General features: G+C 40.4%; 1 protein-coding gene across 1 annotated transcript in view; it reads left to right on the forward strand.

Moving 5' to 3' along the window:
• Window positions 1–1198: 1198 nt before the first annotated feature.
• Window positions 1199–18605, forward strand: part of TMEFF1 (transmembrane protein with EGF-like and two follistatin-like domains 1) — a gene marked incomplete at its 5' end in the record, with an annotated part of 48573 nt that continues 31166 nt past the window's right edge. Inside the window, 3 exons of the mRNA XM_009074497.1 lie at window positions 1199–1308; window positions 5912–6041; window positions 12650–12676. Coding sequence (XP_009072745.1) covers window positions 1199–1308; window positions 5912–6041; window positions 12650–12676 — 267 coding nt within the window. The remainder of the gene's footprint in view (window positions 1309–5911; window positions 6042–12649; window positions 12677–18605) is intronic.

The raw sequence follows: 18605 nt of genomic DNA on the forward strand, positions 1-18605 counted from the left end.
TTTTGACCTACCTTTCCCCATTTCTGAATGCCTGGTGTTCAGTTCTTTCTTTAAGCCAGTTTTCTGGATAGGGCTCGCTTATTAAAAGTCACAAACATTATTTTAAATCGCTCCCCTGTCAATGAATCTCTTTAGTAGGTCATACTGCTATAGAGTCCTGGAGGTTTCTGACTTGAGCCACAGCAGACATCTTTGAATGATATCCTCTGATATCATTCAGCCTTAATAGAGTTGGGGGATTTTCCAGAGCCCTTGGTGTTATTTTCACCTTACATTGCAATCAGTAGTACCAGCACTGTTTCCACACAGTCGGGCAGGGTCACATTTAGGCTAACATTGACCACTTCCATTATCCCACTGGTGCCTTCTTTTGCTCTCTCTCCTATATATAGTTCAAATCAAATACTTATTTAAAAAAATATATCTATTCTCCCTTAAAACTATCTCTGGATGTGATGCCCAAAAAAGCCTGGGCACCAAGCACCATTTAAAGAACTTTTATGCTGGAGGTAGTACCTATGCAGTTGGTGTGTATAGCCCTTGGTTTCCCTCTTGCTAGGCATACCTCAGCTGCAAGCGTATGGAGTCAGGAGCTGCATTTTTTCTCCATATTTTTATGCAGCAGCTAAGACACAGATCTCTGGTTCATTACACTGGCTCCTACAGTGCAAGGAAATTATAATAGTTTAAACACACTTGGGTTTATTTTTAGTCTGGAGGATAACAGTGTGGGCATGGCAGAGACTGGAATAGCGGGCAGAGAAATTCTGATGGTTTAGCTTCTTGTTCAGGACCTTTGTAGAGAGTGAGGTAAAAAGAAGTAGTAGGTGAGAAAGACAGGCTGTAACTTGTGTACAGGTCCTGACTCCTGCTAGACACAACTTCTGTGAAGGGTTTTGTTCTGGGACATCCCCGTAAGGGGGCACATGGATGGAAATTTGGTCACTATAAACATGTGCTTGCTCAGTATCTGTTTGTTTGATGAAAAGGCATTTAGCCACAGCCACTGTGCCAACCAGACAAAGCTGGCTCTGGGGAGCAGGACAGAGCTGATGCAGGGCAGCCTGGGGAGCAGCTCTGGCTTTTTCTGTACGGGGGCAAGGTAGGAGGGAGGCTCAGTGGGTTTAAGGACAAGGCAGTCCTCAAAATGATTCATCTTACAATTTCTTTTCCATCTCCTTTTTCTGTTTTTTTTCAGAGTTAAATGTAAGGGAATCCGACGTAAGAGTGTGTGATGAATCATCATGTAAATACGGAGGAGTGTGCAAGGAAGAGGGTGATGGCTTGAAATGTGCGTGTCAGTTCCAGGTAAGGGCTGTTCACCTTTTTGTTCGCTGTTTCTGCCAAATCTCTCAAGTGTATTGAGCTATTTGTAGAATCACCACTTAAAAAATTTCACTCAGCAACAGGCTTACAGAGTCAAACCATAAGCTCCTTTTTTGATGGCACTGATTGGGATGGTATGTGACTGAATTTCAGCAGGGTGTACTCAGGGAGCAAGTGGAGAATTTAGTTTCCTGTTAGCTCCCCACACAGTTTGGGTAAGTCAGCCAGGAGAGGAGACCAATGTGGGGAAGAACAGAGGGCTATCACCTGCTAGGCACCCATGGCCCCATGATGGGCATGAGCAGAGGTGGGGAGCACCAGGGGACACCTGCTCTCTGCCTCCCCACAGTGACTCATCCCGCCCCAAGACCCGAGATGGGAGGGGAAGTGACTTAGAGCAGGGTGGCCAAGTGTTGTCACACACATCAGATGAGGCTTTATAATTTAAATGATGTACTTATTACAGATTGTTTACTCTAATACCCAGTATTTGGAGAATTCTTCTGTGGTCTCCTGATGGCCAAGTGTAGTATGTTAGACCCTGGAAGATCTTAAGGCATTTCAAAAATCAGATAATAACAAGATTACCAGTGATCATAAAGTTAATGATTTAAATCAGTGAATTAGTCCCACTCAGGGAAAAAAAAAAAGAAAAGTGTATGGAAATTTGACAAAAATATCTTCCAAACTTTTAAAAAGTAGTAAATAGCAAGTTCAATTTGCTTCATCATTTTCTGAGCCTTTAAATTACAGTTTTTATAACTCTCATGACAATCCTTCCTCTCATCCCGCCCCCAGCTGTTTCAGAGAAAAAAAACAGTATAGTGGTTCTTTCTTTTTACAGTTTATAGCCAGGACAAATGTATCAAATATTATGAGACTCCTGGTAAAACTGGAAGAGCTGGCAGTGTTATCAGCCAACCCTGGAGAGGGCTGGTTTTCAGTGTTTTAAAAATAATTGTGTGTTCTGTTTCCAATAAATAATAAATCAAGGGGAACCAGAATAGCAACAGTGCGTGTGTGATCTTACATTGATTTTGGATTCCGGTGTTTCAGAGCTGGCTTTTGATGTGGTGCTGTTCACCTATGCTGGGGGCATCCTGCTGCTTACGTTCTGTAAGAACAATGGGATCCAACTGCCTTTTAAAGGGAGAAAAAGTTCTTAAGAGAAGAGGTTTGCTCTTCAGCCTTTACTATGTAACTTTTATTTATGAAAAATGGTAAAATCAAAGCTCAGTAATGATTAAAAAAACCAAAAACAAAACAGGAAATGAAATTCAACCCTAGGCTAAGCAAAGGTTTCATTTATTTTCCATAGGTGGTAAATTTTGCAGCTTCCTAATATCCAGGTCATAAATACTAAAAAAAGAATTAGCCCATGTGATAAGTTGATACTTTGTCTTGAAGACCCGATTTTAAATAACGGTGTTGTTTTTAAGCTACTTGCAAGTTTATTTGTACTTCTTGAAAAATTTATCCTATTCTCTAAGAAAAGAAGTTTAAGGATGAGGAGAAGGTATTGCGTTTTCCAGACATAGCAGGTTGAATTCTTCCTGTAACTCTCAACCTTAATTATTTTTCTGGAACTAGCTGCACCAGTATATCTCAGGCAGCAAACACCCAGCATAAACTGTTAGGTTCTCCACATGTAAGACTATCTGAGAGCTAATATTTTTTCTGACATCGTAAGGCTTTGAAAATGAAATAGACATATTTGTATGTAGTGGTTCAGCTGAAGAGGCACTGGAAGGAAGAGGTGGGGATATCAGCCTGTTTATCCTGAACTCTGTTTCCTATTCCTTATGGCTGGAACAGAGTGTGTGAATAAATGCATCACTGATCCGATTCAGCAAGGCATTTCTTATGCTCTTAAAACTGCAACTTTTAGAAAAATGCACCCCTAGCAAGAGAACTGTATAATTAAATTGGTCTGGAGTCCAGGTTCTGGTCAGGTGAGAATGTTTTGACGGAAAGGAAATGCCATCAGGACAGAGGCTACAGCCGTGGCTGCCCAACAGAGGGGCATTTTGGGGAGCAGAGCGGCATAGCTATTCACAACCACGCATGAACTAAGGCCAAAACTGGCACAAACTTCCCTCAGACTGAGGAAAATGCGGAGATTCTGGTTGCTTTCCAAGCATCACCACTCCTTCCTCTTCCTCCTTGTCTTCCACCACTCCGGCCCCACAGCATTTTTCAATTGTTTGGTGTTCTAAAACTTCAATGAGTTGTAGTTTTTCCTCCTAGGATGCCCTTTGGAGTTGGCTGGCTGGCAAATATCATTGATGTCACTGAAACAGCTATAATGTCATGGCAGCAAGAGCTCTGGAGGCTGCAACCCCTCTGAAAATCTTGTAGGCTTTCTTTGTTCTGCCAAGTCATAAAGCAAGATACCAAATTCTGATTCCCCAGAACTGGATTTACAAGTTAGACCATGGGAGAGGTGCTGGAGGGTGCATTTGTGCCCTGCTTGCAGCAACCTTGATGACATCCTGACTTTCTTCATGGCTACTCCCTTTATATTACAATGAGAGTGGAGGATAACATGTGTTCACCAAACTTTTGGGAAGATCTTTTGCTGTATTTTGGATGAGTTTTCCAAAACCTAAATGAAAAATTGATCAACACCTAGTGAGTGTGTTATGAACCAGTGGGGTGGCAGGAGAGGTATGGTGAGGTGACATGAAGTGAGGTGAGAGAGAGACATCACTGGGCTCTTTTTCAATCTCAGTAAGAACAGCTTGACAGCAAACAGTTTAATAAGATAACTGCTTTAATAAGACAGAAAAGGAAATGGAATATAGATAGTGAGTAAACCTTATGCTCCATTCAGATGCTGGGAACTCATCAATTACACAGCATTGGCTGGAGCCTGGATGGATTTTCCTGGGGCATGCTGAGAAGACCAGATCCTGTCTGTGAAGAGATGCTCTCCCTTTTATTCATTTGAGCTATTAGAGGATTTCCTCACAAGAAAACAACTCTATACCTAAAGAATGTTTGCATGAGAATTTTTGGCTGTACTGTGCCAAATTGCTAAAGGTTTACTAAACTGTGAACTAGGAATCACTTTGCCTTTGATTTTCTATCCTCAACACAGAAACCTGCAACTTTAAAGCATCACACAGTGACTTTCAGATTGAGAATTATCTATTGGAAATTATTGTCCCCCTCAAGAGTCACCAGTTAATTATTCCCTGGAAATGACTGTTCAGTATGAAATGTGGCAGGACTGTTGGCTGTGTTTGAATGACTAAGAGCTACTTACTATGGGAAAATATTACAGAACTGTTAGAAGTAATTTTTGGAGCTGGCAGCATGACTTATTTCTGTCCATACCTGCTTATTTCATTCTCAGTTGGTCATCTTTGGCAGGATGACAAAGGACTGGAGGGTAATACCCTTCAAAATTACGTTTTAAGAATTCAGTGGTTTGACCTCTGCGTATGCCAAAGCACAAAGAAACTGTTGCAACAGACAGTCTCATTTGGAATTTGGAGGAGAAACTCTTGGCTTTTGGGGGCAGTTTAGCTTAACTAATGTCACTGTTTCTGCATGCACTCTCACTGGTTGAACTGTAGCAGTTTATTCAGTCACAAACTTTATATGGGTAAGAAATTTGGTGGCTACTCTGTGTATTTGATCACTGCTTCTTGGTTTTGGTTTTTGGTTGGGTTCTTTTTGCCTTGAGGTTTTGAAGATGCAAAAGGTGTCTGACACATTGCAGTTACCACTGCACCCCAAACAGGGTAATGTCTCCTTTCTCACACAGTGAAGCAGAGTTTGAATCTCCAGTTAGCGGGAAGCCATGCAGCACTCTGACATGTTAGACAGATTGGTGGTCCCAGCATTTTAATGCACATTATGTATACAAGGGGCTTATAATCCATCTTACTTAGAATGTAAGAAAATAGCAAAATACAGACAACTTCAGCAAAAGCTATTCAGAATGATAATTTTTCTTTTCCACCTTTCTTTTAATTAAACGTATCAAATGCTACTAACTTTGAGCTTAAAAGTTTTCAGTACAGTAATACAAAAGAATCATTATAGCTGTTGACCAAGTAAAAGACTTATGATGTTCATAAATTTAATGAGAATGGTGATTATTTTCCACCTCCTTTGAAAGACTGTTATGACCAAAAAAGGTCAGCCAGCCTCCCCTTAAGCACTGTTCTTCTTAAATTTTCCTTTGCTCAGTTTCATCCCCCTGTGCCTAGTCATGCTTTCTTGTATTATCTTGAAGACGTTTTCTCCTTTCTCAGTGTTTATCCTTCAAATACTTCTAAATGCTTGACATATTCCCTCTAGCCATTACTAAGTCCCACCATAGTTATTTTGTTCTTTTAATCTTTCCTACTGAATTTCTGTGTTCAGTCCATATGGAGTTGGACTATTGTTTCAGTGATCCGAAAGGAATTCATGCAGTGATACTGAAAAACTAATATATTGTAAAGTCTTCATTTAATGAAAAGGGTTATAAGTTACTGTTAGTAGCACAACTACCTTCCTGTATATTAATATACAGTTGAGATTAATCACATGATTTTTGTATGATTGGGTTATTTTATAATTACTTTTTCAGTGTCCAACAAACTATATTCCAGTTTGTGGATCAAATGGAGACACTTACCAAAATGAATGCTTCCTCAGGAGAGCTGCTTGCAAGCATCAGAAAGAGATAACAGTGGTATCAAGAGGACCTTGTTATTCTGGTATGTAAAACATCACTTTGTGTCGCTAATGAATGATGTTTTATGGTTAGCTCTTTAGTTTTGCCCTTAATTCCAGCAATTATAATTTTCATGCTTTTCCTAGAATGAAATAATGTGGAAACTCCAAGTCCTCTTTCGCAATGGAATGTTTTTATAGGGAAGAAATCTGATCTATCTTCTGATATGCTAACATGTTAATAATTAAACATTAAAAGTTGAAATACTTTATCTGAGAAAACAAATTGTGACTGCTTCAGTGGTGTTTAAAGAGGAGCCTTGATATTCATCAAAAAAGCAGACTCCAAATTAGTCATTTCTTTAGGACTTTTTTTTTGGACATACAGAATTCATGTGACATCCAACAAGGGACACTGGTCATCCTGACTGCTGCTCTATCCGTATGAAAGGCATAATCTTTGATTTTGGGCCATTACATTGAAGATATGCATAACTTCCAAAATCATTCTGCCTCACATTTCTAATGGACTGGCCTTTTCTGTCTTTGCACACACTTCAGGCACAGATTTTCTACGCGTTTAAAATACATGGGACAGGTTTTGACTGCCTTGAATATTGCAATGTGGACACAGAGACTTTAGCCACTAGAGCTCTTCTAAACCTCTGGCTAGATTCAAAGCTGGTGAGAGCAGGCACATGGCTGGCTTTCTCAGAATGAAATGAAAAGACTCAGTTGCATCAACAACTGCATTCTTTGGCACATAAATAACACACACAAAAAATTAAGTTGTGGGACATCCCTCATCTTTGGATACACAATGGTTACTTGGATTCACCTAAACAAGGTTACACCTATGGCATCCACTTGTGGCAGCCAAAAGCATGACTGTGGGTCGGGTGCACACTCCTAGCTCGCTTTATGTTGGTTAATTATCAATGACAATTTAGAGGTAGAAGTCTAGAGCTCACTGATAGCTGCAGCATCTTACCTGAAAATTAGGGTAAATGCATGGGCAGTGTACTTAGGCCAAGTCCTTGCTGCTGCAGTCCCACAGTTACCTCATTTAAATGCAGTGTGACTGTGTTTCACACGGGCTGCTATAATGCCTTTGACTGCAGCACAATCTGTACTGAGGTTTGGCCTTTATTTACTAAGGTCCAAAACAATCTGTGCTGTTGGTCCTAATGCTGGAGGAAATCTTTGTTTTGAGCCCAGCACAGCTGTGTAATTACAGCATTCCTCAGGCAGATGACTGAACCTGCCTTCTTTTCCAATCTCCCACCTGTAAATTATCTCCAGATGCTGCAGAAATTGGAAAAAAAATGCAGTACAGTTTTGGAGCACTCACATGTTCCTATAACAACACCCAAGAAGTATGAAGATTTGAACTGAGGATGAGTAAATAGTGTTTTTTTAATTTCATGCCCAAATTATTTAACAAACAGACAGTTTCTTTCTCTTCCTAAAACAAAATTCAAGGACAATGTTTTGGGAACAATAAAAAGTGCATATATTTATATGCATTTTGCTGTACTAAGAAAGCGATATTTCAAATTTAAAAACTAATTTTTCTCAGCCTTAGGTTGCTGGCAGTTAATTTCTATGTTACTCAGCTAGTATGGGGATTTTTTTTTAACCTTCCTCTTCTTTTCTCTAAGTCCTACATAAACCCCAGGAAACACAGCATAATTTTGGCACTTAGTGTAGTAGATCAAGAAACGTGCTGAAACACAACTGCCCAAAAAGTACTGAAAACCCATTTCTGAAACTGAGGATGTGGTTCAGGCTGCATTTATGCTGCTGCAATTTTAAGTGCTTCAGCAGAGCTCCACTAGAATGGTACCTGCTGCTCCCCAAGTGGCTGATGTGCTGAGGTGGTGTGAGAATATTGGATGATAAAAGCCATCATCTGGAACCTCTCCATGCCCTTCCTGGGATTGTGGGTCACCAAAACATCAGTATGTTTGTGCTCTAGATCTGTTACACATATAATAGGGAATCAAATACTCAAATTAAAAAATCCTTTCTAGACCCCCCATTTATTTTCACTGAGTGCCTTTGAAGTTGCTATGAAAATGCTTTGTTCTATGACATCATTGGGAGCCAAGTATAGATTCACTGGTTTCCTATCAGAGTTTTGTTTTTTCAAAGCAAAGCTTCATCCTGGCAGGATGCACCCAAGACAATATGAAAATTCTCCCTTAGTGCTGTAACAACTATTTAATATTTAAAGTACATCAGGCTTCTGAATCTCATACAAGAATGAAATGCTTCCCATTTGCTAGGGATTTATATTTTCTGAAGCTACAACACTGGAACAGACTATACTGAGTGATTTTGTCCCTAAATCATTACTCTATTTCTTGGCAGGTAATATTTTGATTAACTTTTCACAGACATGGGTGATTGAGCAGCATATTTATATGTTTATTTCCTTTGTCAAAAGGCTGTCAAGAATTTCAAGATTTGAAAATAAGCAATGTTTTTAAAAAAGTCAAATATAGGTGCTTTAGGAATAAACAAAGTGAAAGTTTTGACATTAAAACTGGTGGTTCAGAGAAATGAAAGAGAATGTATGCCTGATGTTTTGGGACTGAACATACAGGTCTTAATATTGATTTTGATTGCTGCCAGATTTATATTATATGCGCATGAAAATGTAACCACACAGTGATGTAGTACTTTACTGCACTTATATATTCTCAGTGTTCTGTATATGTTTGGAAGCCACGGTCCATTGCTTTCTGCTGGGATTTCTAAGTCTAAAAAAAAGAAGGAAAAAACCAACTATTTGCATACCTAGGAACAAACACTGAAGCTCTGTTAGACTGAAGGAGCTTATTCTCTTAGGAGTGGCTCATGGAAGGGTCTGCTTGCTTAAAATTTGTTAGTGGACTGTTTGCATGTCCAGTTTGTACTCAGCATTTTGGAGCTGTTGCCCTAAATGGAGAAGAGATGGGTTCAATTTGCATGCTAGTTTGAGTTAAAAGCCATCCCTTCTGAATGAGAGAGGCTGCAGGCTCTTTGGGTTTGGGGAGTTATTCTGCCTCTGCACCAAAGCAGACCCACGGTACAGAAATGACTGCTGTTCAGAAAGAACCAAAAAAGAGGCATTCTGACTGTAGCCTAGTGCTTACAGTTTTTAGATGCTGTGTCTGGTCCAAGTGCTTCTTTATGTATTTTATCCAGAAACCTCTTCATGGATAAAAGCAGCTCGGAGCAGAAGCCTGTACATTTGTGTATAAGCATATTTTTATAGAATGGTTTAGTTTGGAAGAGACCTTAAATATCATCTAGTTGCAACCCCCCTGCCATGGTCAGGGACACATTTCATTAGACCAGGTTGCTCAGGGCTCCATCCATCCTGGCCTTGAACACCTCCAGGGATGGGTGATCCACATTCTTTGGGCAACCTATTCCAGTGCCTCACCACCCTCACAGTAAAGAATTTCTGCCTAGTATCTAATCTAAACCTACCCTCTCTCAGTCTGAAGCCATTCTCCCTCACCCAATCACTACATGCTCTCGTAAATAGTCTCCCTCCCATCTTTCTTGTAGACTCTCTTCAGGTACTGGAGGGCAGCAATTAGGTCACCCTGTAGTAGTCTTTTCTCCAGGCTGAACAATCCCAATTCTATTAGCCTTTACTCATAGGAGAGGTGCTCCTTCCCTCTAATCATCTTGGTGGCCTCCTCTGAACTCTCTCTAACAGGTCCATATTCTTCCTGAGCTGGATGCAGTACTCCAGGTGGGGTGTCACTCCCTTGACCTGCTGTCCATATTTCTTTTGATACAGTCCAGGATACAACTGGCTTTCTGGGCTGCAAGTGCACATTGCCAGCTCATGTCAAGCCTCTCATTCACCAGCACCCCCAAGTCCTTCTCAGCAGGGCTTATCTTGAGCTTTATTAGTCTAGTTGGAAAAGGAAAAGGGTGGCTTAAGTAAGGATAGAGGTCAGACACTCCTCTAATTGCTGACCAGTGGCTGGGAGAATGCTGTTTCTGTCCAACATCTTCACTTATTTTAGTATCTTTCTTAGCAGAACTTGGTGCATGGACACCACTTTTGGAAATCCTGAATTCATTAAGGGCCTGAAAAGGGCAGGGCTGCTTGTTCAAGTAAGCTTACAAAAAATGCCACTTTTTTAACCAGCAGCTGCTTGGGAAAATCTAGCCAAGGTTCAGAAAAAAAGCAGGACCAGCTTAGTTTAGCACGGTTACCCTGGAGACAAGGGTCCTAGCACAGTTCCCAGGGAAAAGTTGAAAATGAAAGAGTATTATAGACAATGACACTCCTTTTGTTTAACCTCTTTTAGAGACGTGTGGTGTGAATTCCAGCTCTATCATGTACACTCTCATTGCTGCTTGTGCTGTCTGTGTAGTGGTATATCCCCTACCACACAGCACATGGGCTATAACCAGAGCCCCTCATGCTGGGACTGAGTGGTATTTCTCACCCCAGGGGTAAGTGCACAGGGGAAAGAAGTCAGAGAGTGAAAGTTGGAAATAAAAACATGGAACAAGTGAAGTTTCTTTGAGATATTTTAGCCTTGTTTTTCATCTGAATTGTATGTTGAACTTGCTCATGTTTGTATGTCAACTTTCTCTCCCCCAGAACAGCTTATGACACAATTTCACCACTACAAATAAGCTTATATACTTAACTCATATAACTAAATTATACTCTTTCAAATTTCTTAATGAAGCAATACTGCATCATAAGGCATATTTCTCAGTGACTTAACAATGACATTTTGTATGGGATTGCCTGCTTTCTCAGTAAAGTAGGTCATTATTGATGGAAGAAGAACCCTTCATTTTTTGCATTAATTTCTGTAAAGTAATGAGCTCAGTCTATTAGACACACAATAGTGGTATAGGAGGAAATAAAGAAAAATATAGGTGAAAGAAAAACAAATCTCTATTCCTGATATTCCATGTGACAGGAGATTATTTTTAATGTGTGAAGTGACCCAGTAACGTGGAATTTCACACTTTCATCCATGCACTGGGGGAATTATTCTTAGAAATATGACTCCTTAAAGAAAAGCGGGGGAGGGAACTGAGCAAACTGAGAGTTTGATTTTTCCTCTGATGTGAACAACGAGCTCATGCATGGAAGTAAGAACCCTACTCCTCTCTCTGTCTGGCCTCGTTCTTTCAGATTTGTGGAAATAAATTCAGCTGCCTTCTCCATTACCAAAATAGGCATGAAAGGAAAGGTGTGGGATGAGCAGAGTATGTGCTCTGCTCCTCTCCTCATCTTTCACAGCAGCTAAGCTAACAGGGGTGGGGAACAATTCACTGACAGTAGTTGCCATCCCATCCTCTCCTCTCCTCCTTTGAGCAAGAAAAACCGGGGGAGGTTTATGACTCAGAACATGTGTTTAAGGGCTTGTCTTTACTGCATCCTAGCTGAAGACACTGTGCAGAGTGCTACCCAGCAGGGTGCACATCCCTGTACAAAATCCCTAGCCAGCTCCCAAGTGCTCTGAAGTAGAGTTAGTTGGCCTGGGGTGGTGAGGAAGCTCAAGTCCTGCTGACACTTGAACTGCTAATGCAAATGGGATGCAGCCAAAAGCTGTCACTCATCAGATGCTAATCCAGTCAGTCAAATGTCAATGAAATAACTACGCCATTAGAGCTTCTTTACATGAAGTGATTCTGGTGCCCTCAACATAAGGACGTGGAACTGCTGGAGCAAGTTCAGAGGAGGCCACAAAGTTGATAAGAGGACTGGACCATCTCTCTTATGAAGACAGGCTGAAAAGGCTGAGGCTGTTCAGCCTGGAGAAGAGAAAACTACGTGGAGACCTCATAGCAACTTTTCAATATCTGAAGGGCCTACAGGGGATGTGGAGGGGGGCTCTTTGTTAGGAACTGCAGGGATAGGACAAGGGATAACAGGTTCAAATTGAAGGAGGGGAAGTTTAGGTTAGCTATTGTAAAAATGTTTTTTACTGTGAGGGTGGTGAGACACTGGCACAGGTTGCTCAGGGAGGCTGTGGCTGCCCCAACCCTGGCAGTGTTCAAAGCCAGGCTGGATGAGGTCTTGAGCAACCTGATCTAGTGGGGAGGTGTCCCTGCCCATGGTTGGGACTCGATGATCTGTAAGGTTCATTTCAACCCCTAAAATTCTATGATTCTATGATTGATTCAGCTAAGAGGAGCTATTCTGTCATTAGATGACTTAAGTCAACTGTACTTTGAGGTTTGGTTGTCTTCTGAAGGTACTTCTGCAGTCAAGTGATTTATGAATTGCTCCTTGAAGTACCACTGCCAGGGTGTCAGAGTAAGAAGAAAATAAACTTTCCAAAAATCTTTGTACTTTTCATCTCTTTTGTGTTTAACAAATTTGAATCTCTAACAGTTGAAGAAAGACTAAGAAGGAAGTTTAGTTTCAGTATTGAATGATGCTGTTCCTTGAGTAAAATTATCTTGACAGGGAAGAGAGACTAGGGCACAGCAAGCATGGACAAACTGTATTAAAGGATGGCAGGGTCTATGTGGGATGTTTGTTTTTACAGCTGGCTCATGAAATGTAACATCTGTGTAATGTGTTACAGTGACAAGTTCCCAAACAGCTGCTCCTGGAGCAATATTTTCATTTGCTTTCTTTTTTTTTCTCCCCTCCCTGTTTCTTTTTCAGATAATGGCTCTGGGTCAGGAGAAGGAGGTGAGTACCAAACCCCACTTTTATGTGCTTTAGGTCTTCTATTTTAACTGTATGTGTGCCAGTTTTATGTGCAAGGCTTCTGTATACCACATGAATTAAGGAAAATTAGTAACAACTTAAAATAAGCTTTAATGTTGCAGAGTTATCTGACCGTCCCAGAATGCATTTGTATAGAAATAACTTGTAGTGTGCATTTGACCAGTGTTGGTCTTTCAGATTTGACTTATATAATATTTCATTTGTTACTGCCAAGATAGTGCAGTATTTAGATCCCTATTTCACCTGTATTTCTCTCCTGAAAATGCCCATTCTCAATAAATTTCTTAACAGTTTTGCTCTGCATTCATTTCCTTAGTGTCTAAAGGATCTAGTTATTACTTTGTCCTTGGTCAAACTTCTTACCAAAAATACATTATGGTATCTCTTTATAAAAAATATTTCACAGGTTTCTATTCAAAGCTGTATATTTTCAAAGAGAGGATGTAGCACAGCTGGTACTAGTAAAAGAGTTCCTATCTTTGAACTCATCTTAATCTTCTTTCAAGGATAAAAAAATAATAAAAATTTTATCTTAATTCTGTCTTTGATACTACTAGTAAGAATATATTTAGAATCAAAATGTGAGATACAGATAGATACAGACACAGAAAAACTTTTTTGCTTTTAGGCTATGCTTGTATTAAGAAAGTATTGCATTTCAGGCTGATGGAACTAAGTTTTGAAGTATTGTAAATCTTGTATAGCTACATGAAAATGTGCTATTGTGGAAAGCCATCAATGGCATCACTGTGCAGCTAAACATAACAGTTAACTTTTCAAAAATCAGGAGCTCCCTTTTTTTCCTGTAAAGAGGTGAAGGGGAAGCATTTCCCTCCCCATTAATAACATGCTATCACTAAATTCCTGGACTGCTGCTAGCATATGGCCATTCTCTCCTTTGTTTCCTTTTGGGGTATTGTCTGAATGAACAATTTTGTGCTCAATCATTGCCTCTTCTAATGTTCAGTGGTGGCCTTTTTCTGATGCCCTTCTTCTTGATACTGCATCACACCCTTTCCCCAGATCTGTTTGCTTCTCCTTCCCACTTTGTTGCCCAGTCTGTGTTATTCCACTGCAGCTGCTCCCTGCAAGCCAGGCATCGCTTGCCTCGGTACTGCTATGCGGTCCTTGTAAGAGACAGATGACAATAACTTAGTCCATGTTTCACTTTTATTTTTAGAACAGTTTTAGATAAGTTTGAATGCTGTTGGGATTTTGTTTTCAGTGTTTGTCAACTGCATACAAAAATCCCCATCAAAGTCCCTTGTAAATGTTACTGTGCTGGTCTGGAAGAGATTGGCAGCCAACTGGCAGATGTTGGGTTTGTTTGGGTAATTTTATGTGCCATTTGGAGAAAAGTAGGCCAGAACACACTGTGTTTTGTCGGTTGCTCATTGAAGAGGTGAAAGGTCCATGTTCAAATATACTCATTACTTGATTTTGGGCAGGATACTGAACCCAAGTCCACCACCTCTTGCTAAGAGAGGCCCAAATAGGTCTGTCTCCCTTTGTCATTGCTGTTGTTTTTGTTCTCACTTGAAATATTCATTGAGCCTGGGACAAAGAGATGGGGAGGAAGGATACATGCTGTGGAAAGGCTTTGTTAGCTGGGACTAAGCATGCCAATGCATTTGAATTATTTATGCAAAATAGAATGGTATCAACTTAGGAGATTTGGTGCTCCCTCGATACCTTGCAGAAGTGGTTGGTACATTGTCTTGGGAGGGGGAATATGTGTATTTAGCTTACTTCATGCAGAAAGAATTGAGTCTGGTTCCCTTGGCACCAGATGAGTATCTGCACTGCCTGGGTATTGAATAAAAAAGGGACAACACATCTGCTATGTCCTCCAGCAGGACATTGTGATATTAGCCCTTCATTTATTTAGGTTTCTTCTGAGTGTCTTTGAGCCAACTGAAATGCTCCTGCTTCTGTTCAGTATGAAAACAGTTGGGTTAAGTTCTTAATTTTAGATTAAAAAAAAGTTATTTAAACAACAAGAAATTGAAAATCCTGCTTGACACTTCTTTTCTTGAATACATCTAGGCTATTTGTGACATGAAGAATTATTCCTGTCCCCATGCACGTTCCTCACTAAACTGAGTGTTGGGTAGTACTTCTGTGGAACAATTGGTTGGTCTTTGGCATGTTGAGTCACTTTCTGTCTGAAAGCAATCTTTCAAAGGATGGATTCCACTGTTGCTTTGGTTATTGAACTGTGCTCTGGCCAAAAAACTCAAGTATATTTATGTACTCACAATATTTTTGTATCTGGAATTGGTTTTGTTCCATAATTCAAGTAACTGTTACAATGAGACATTAAAAATGTAAAAGGCTTATTACTAGTTAAGGGAACTTAGAATTAAATCCAAACCTCTAAAAGAGCAATGAAACTACTGAGAATGGACATGCATTGTTTGGAATTCAGACAAGAAGAAAGGGTAGAAACCTAGGCAGAGGATGATGTGTGGGGTAGGGGTGCTCTCTGGTGCACTCACCAGTCCTGCCTCCCTGCTTATGCCATGTGTGGGACTGACTGCAGCACAACTCCTTCCTGGCCCAGCCTTCCCCATTTGCTTTTGGAGGAGGTCAGGATATACTGAGGTAATCACTCGTTACTGTTTGTTTAATATCCTACTCTTGCACAAGGGTGCACAAATGGGAACCAAATTGCTTGGGGAACCTCTGTGCCCTGGGGGTTAGGTACAGCTAGTGCTTGGAAGCATAGGGAAGCTTCATTGAAAGGGGGAAAATGCAAGGATGAGTGAAAGACGACCAGCAAGCGAGGAAATGTGCTAGCTTAGAGATTTGTGTTTTCTTCTTAGGATTTGTATTTCCAGATGTTAATCACAGAATCGGTGTTTCCTATGTTTCTTAAACATGCAATTAGTGTGATTGTGTATGCAGCAGTGATGCTTGCACACACGGAATGGGTGAGTGCAGCTGCTTGTATACATTCAGGAAGCATTGTGATTGCTGTGCAGAGGTACCGTTTGCTGGTAGATTTTAACTTCAAAGGAAAGTACTGGGAAAGCATCTGAGTTGTGCTCTTCAGTTTCCTGGGACAGTTTCCACTGCTGAAATTAGCTGTTTGCCTCATGTGCAGCTAAGATTTGTGCTAGTGGTTCACACTGTTCTCTTTTATTATCCAGACTCAGAACAAGCTCATTAATGCTTCTGAAACTTGAATTAATGCAGATTTTTCCTCCTACTCCCTAACTGTATGATGTTAAATGCATTCATTTCTATATTAAAAAAAAAAAGTAGTTTTAGAACCAATTAAAAAACCCACAAAAGTCTTCTTCCTCAAAGACTGTTTCAGACAATAGAAGTCTTAGAAGTTGTCATGTGCCACCAAAAAAAAAGCTAAAGACCATGGAATCACTGATCCAGGTTCTCCCCAAATCATATTTTTTGTTACAGAGATGCTACATTTTACGATAAGATTTAAGAGTGGGAGAAGTTTTTCAGTATGCTTGAATGAGATGAAGCAATATAATTTTTAAGGGTGACACAATTGTCTTGTTACCCTCTGACATTCTGAATAAGCCATTTCCATTTTCCATGCTCTGATAGCATGGTATTAATAAAGAGTTGTAATAAAATTGCTCATTTTGCTCATTTCAGAAGTCTGAACCTTCAATTAGCATAATAAAAACTGCAGTCATGAAACCAAGCAGTTGGTCACTTGTGGCAATGGGTATCCTGAAGCCTCTTCTAAGAAGAGTATATGATGGTTAATTCAGAAATTAGAGACATTTCAAAAACCCCAATACTCTACTATTATGGTTCACCCTTACAGAAAGCAGTGTCACAGAGTGGGGACTCAGATCTGAAAGAGTTGCTTTGTTGGGGTCACAGCTGAAGATGGTGGGGTCCTTTAAATTTGCATTTAAAACATGGGCTTCTCTCTGTATTCTCATCTGGATCATTCTGCAATTTCCCTGCTCTGAAGCAGCCATAAAACAGGTCCTGATCCGCTTTGTTTAAACAGTGATTTGTGGAGGTCAAGGCAGAGCTGGTGAAGGAGAAGGTACAGGCTCAGTGTTCATCTCTGCCAGTTGTAAATTGCAACACTATTTAACCTGGTGGCTGTGCTTCCACAACTTGTAGATTGAAGCAGGAAAAATGATCCTCAGTCTGTCACATGTATGTAAAAAGGTGGATTGCTAGCTTGCAGCTGTGATGTTGACTTTGTGATATAGTTAGGCCTTTGCAAGGATGTGTTGAAAACCATCAGCATGTGTTACATACACCATCAAAGAACTAACAAATGATAATGACTTTTCAAGCCAGCTTCTCAGAAACAAATCACTGTCCTGGAAGAGGCAGGTTCTGTGGTCTAGTAATCATCTGAGAAGGGTGAGATTTCTAAGTGTCCTGCTATGCCCATAGCATTAATTTTTAATTTCTTTTGTCCAGTGTTCATCTGTGTACCTGAGCAAAATGCTCTTCTGGTATTAAAAAAGATGTAGTGGTAGTTAGACAGATGGCACCCAATCATTTCAGGCTTTTAAGCAAAGGAAATAACATGCTTGCAATACATATAGCTAAGTTAATTATTATTAAAATAATTTGTTTTGAATTTCTAATCCCTCTGAAATTTAATAGCTGAAGTATCTTGTGATGAACATCTAGCAGATTGCATTTAGTAATTAATAAATTGATATACAGTATGTGCTTTTTAGCAGGCTGCCATCTGTTCCTTCCCCTCACTGGGGACAACACTTATCCAGTAATTGTCACACAGTCAGGGTGGAATAAACACACACAGTTTAGAACCTTGAATATTTTTATTTTAATTTATAATAGTGCTACTGATTTGTTTGAATGTATTTTAATATGCCTGCAGAAATGTGATGGTGATTATCACCCTGGAGAGGAGATAACATCACCCCTTTTACCTCTTTCTATAATGGTGTGTGACTGAGAAAGGTTTAAGTGTGGATTCCATCACAGGACTTGTCACTGAGTATCACTTCAGCTTCAAATAGCTCTATTCATTTCTGTTGAGATCCTGCTTGGTGTAGGTTAAATTTATACTGAAATAGAACTTGCCAGAATTCCCGTGTTTTCAGCAAAGGTTCAGCAAGGCAGAGGCAAAGGGCCTGGATGTTCAGGCCTTCTGTTGGTGGAAACTCACTCTTAGCAGGTTTTTCAGGGCGGCTGGAGCTTGCTTGGAAGGATGCTGGAGTCAGGGGTACGTAAATATGGACTCCTCCTGCCCCTTTGGCAGGATGACAGGTGGCAAATGAGGGCAGGTTCACCTCCTACAGCCTAAGTAGAACCTGCAGAATGGCATTCAGTGTGTTCATGAAATCGCAGAGCACCTCCCTTGGCACCTAGTGACTTTCTTGTCCTTTCTGTTTTCCACCATCATCTGCTCATGCATAATTTCCCTAGCACTTACTCTGAAGTTGTGCCTTCCTTTGAAGAAAATGGATTTAGCTGCATTTGAAGAAGGGCACTGGAGGGAACGGGTATTCGAGTTCTTCAACTGGAGGGTCCTGCCGTGTGAAAGCTGATCCAGTCTTGCAGTATGTCAGCTTTTCCCACCGTTATCCATGGTGTCATATGCACAGAAGCAAACCGGAAGTTATAGCTGTCAGGCATATAAAAACCATAACATATAACAAGGGTAGTGGTGCAGGGAGTCTTACAGTGCATGTCCTCGTATCCTTTGCTCAAAAGTGCACACACTATGATTATCATAACCACTGGGCAAGCATATCACTTTGGCTGGGTTGTGATTAAGGAATCAAACTTTGAACTCCCCTCCTTTGGGCACCTCAGTCATAAATAGATCCTTGTGTTAAACCTGTAATGCCCCTTCTTGCAAAATCATAGTCCAAAGGCTGTTGTCTTTACTGGAGCATGCTTGGAGCTCCGG

This window comes from Acanthisitta chloris, unplaced genomic scaffold (assembly GCF_000695815.1).
Source record: "Acanthisitta chloris isolate BGI_N310 unplaced genomic scaffold, ASM69581v1 scaffold8785, whole genome shotgun sequence".
NCBI lineage: Eukaryota > Metazoa > Chordata > Aves > Passeriformes > Acanthisittidae > Acanthisitta > Acanthisitta chloris.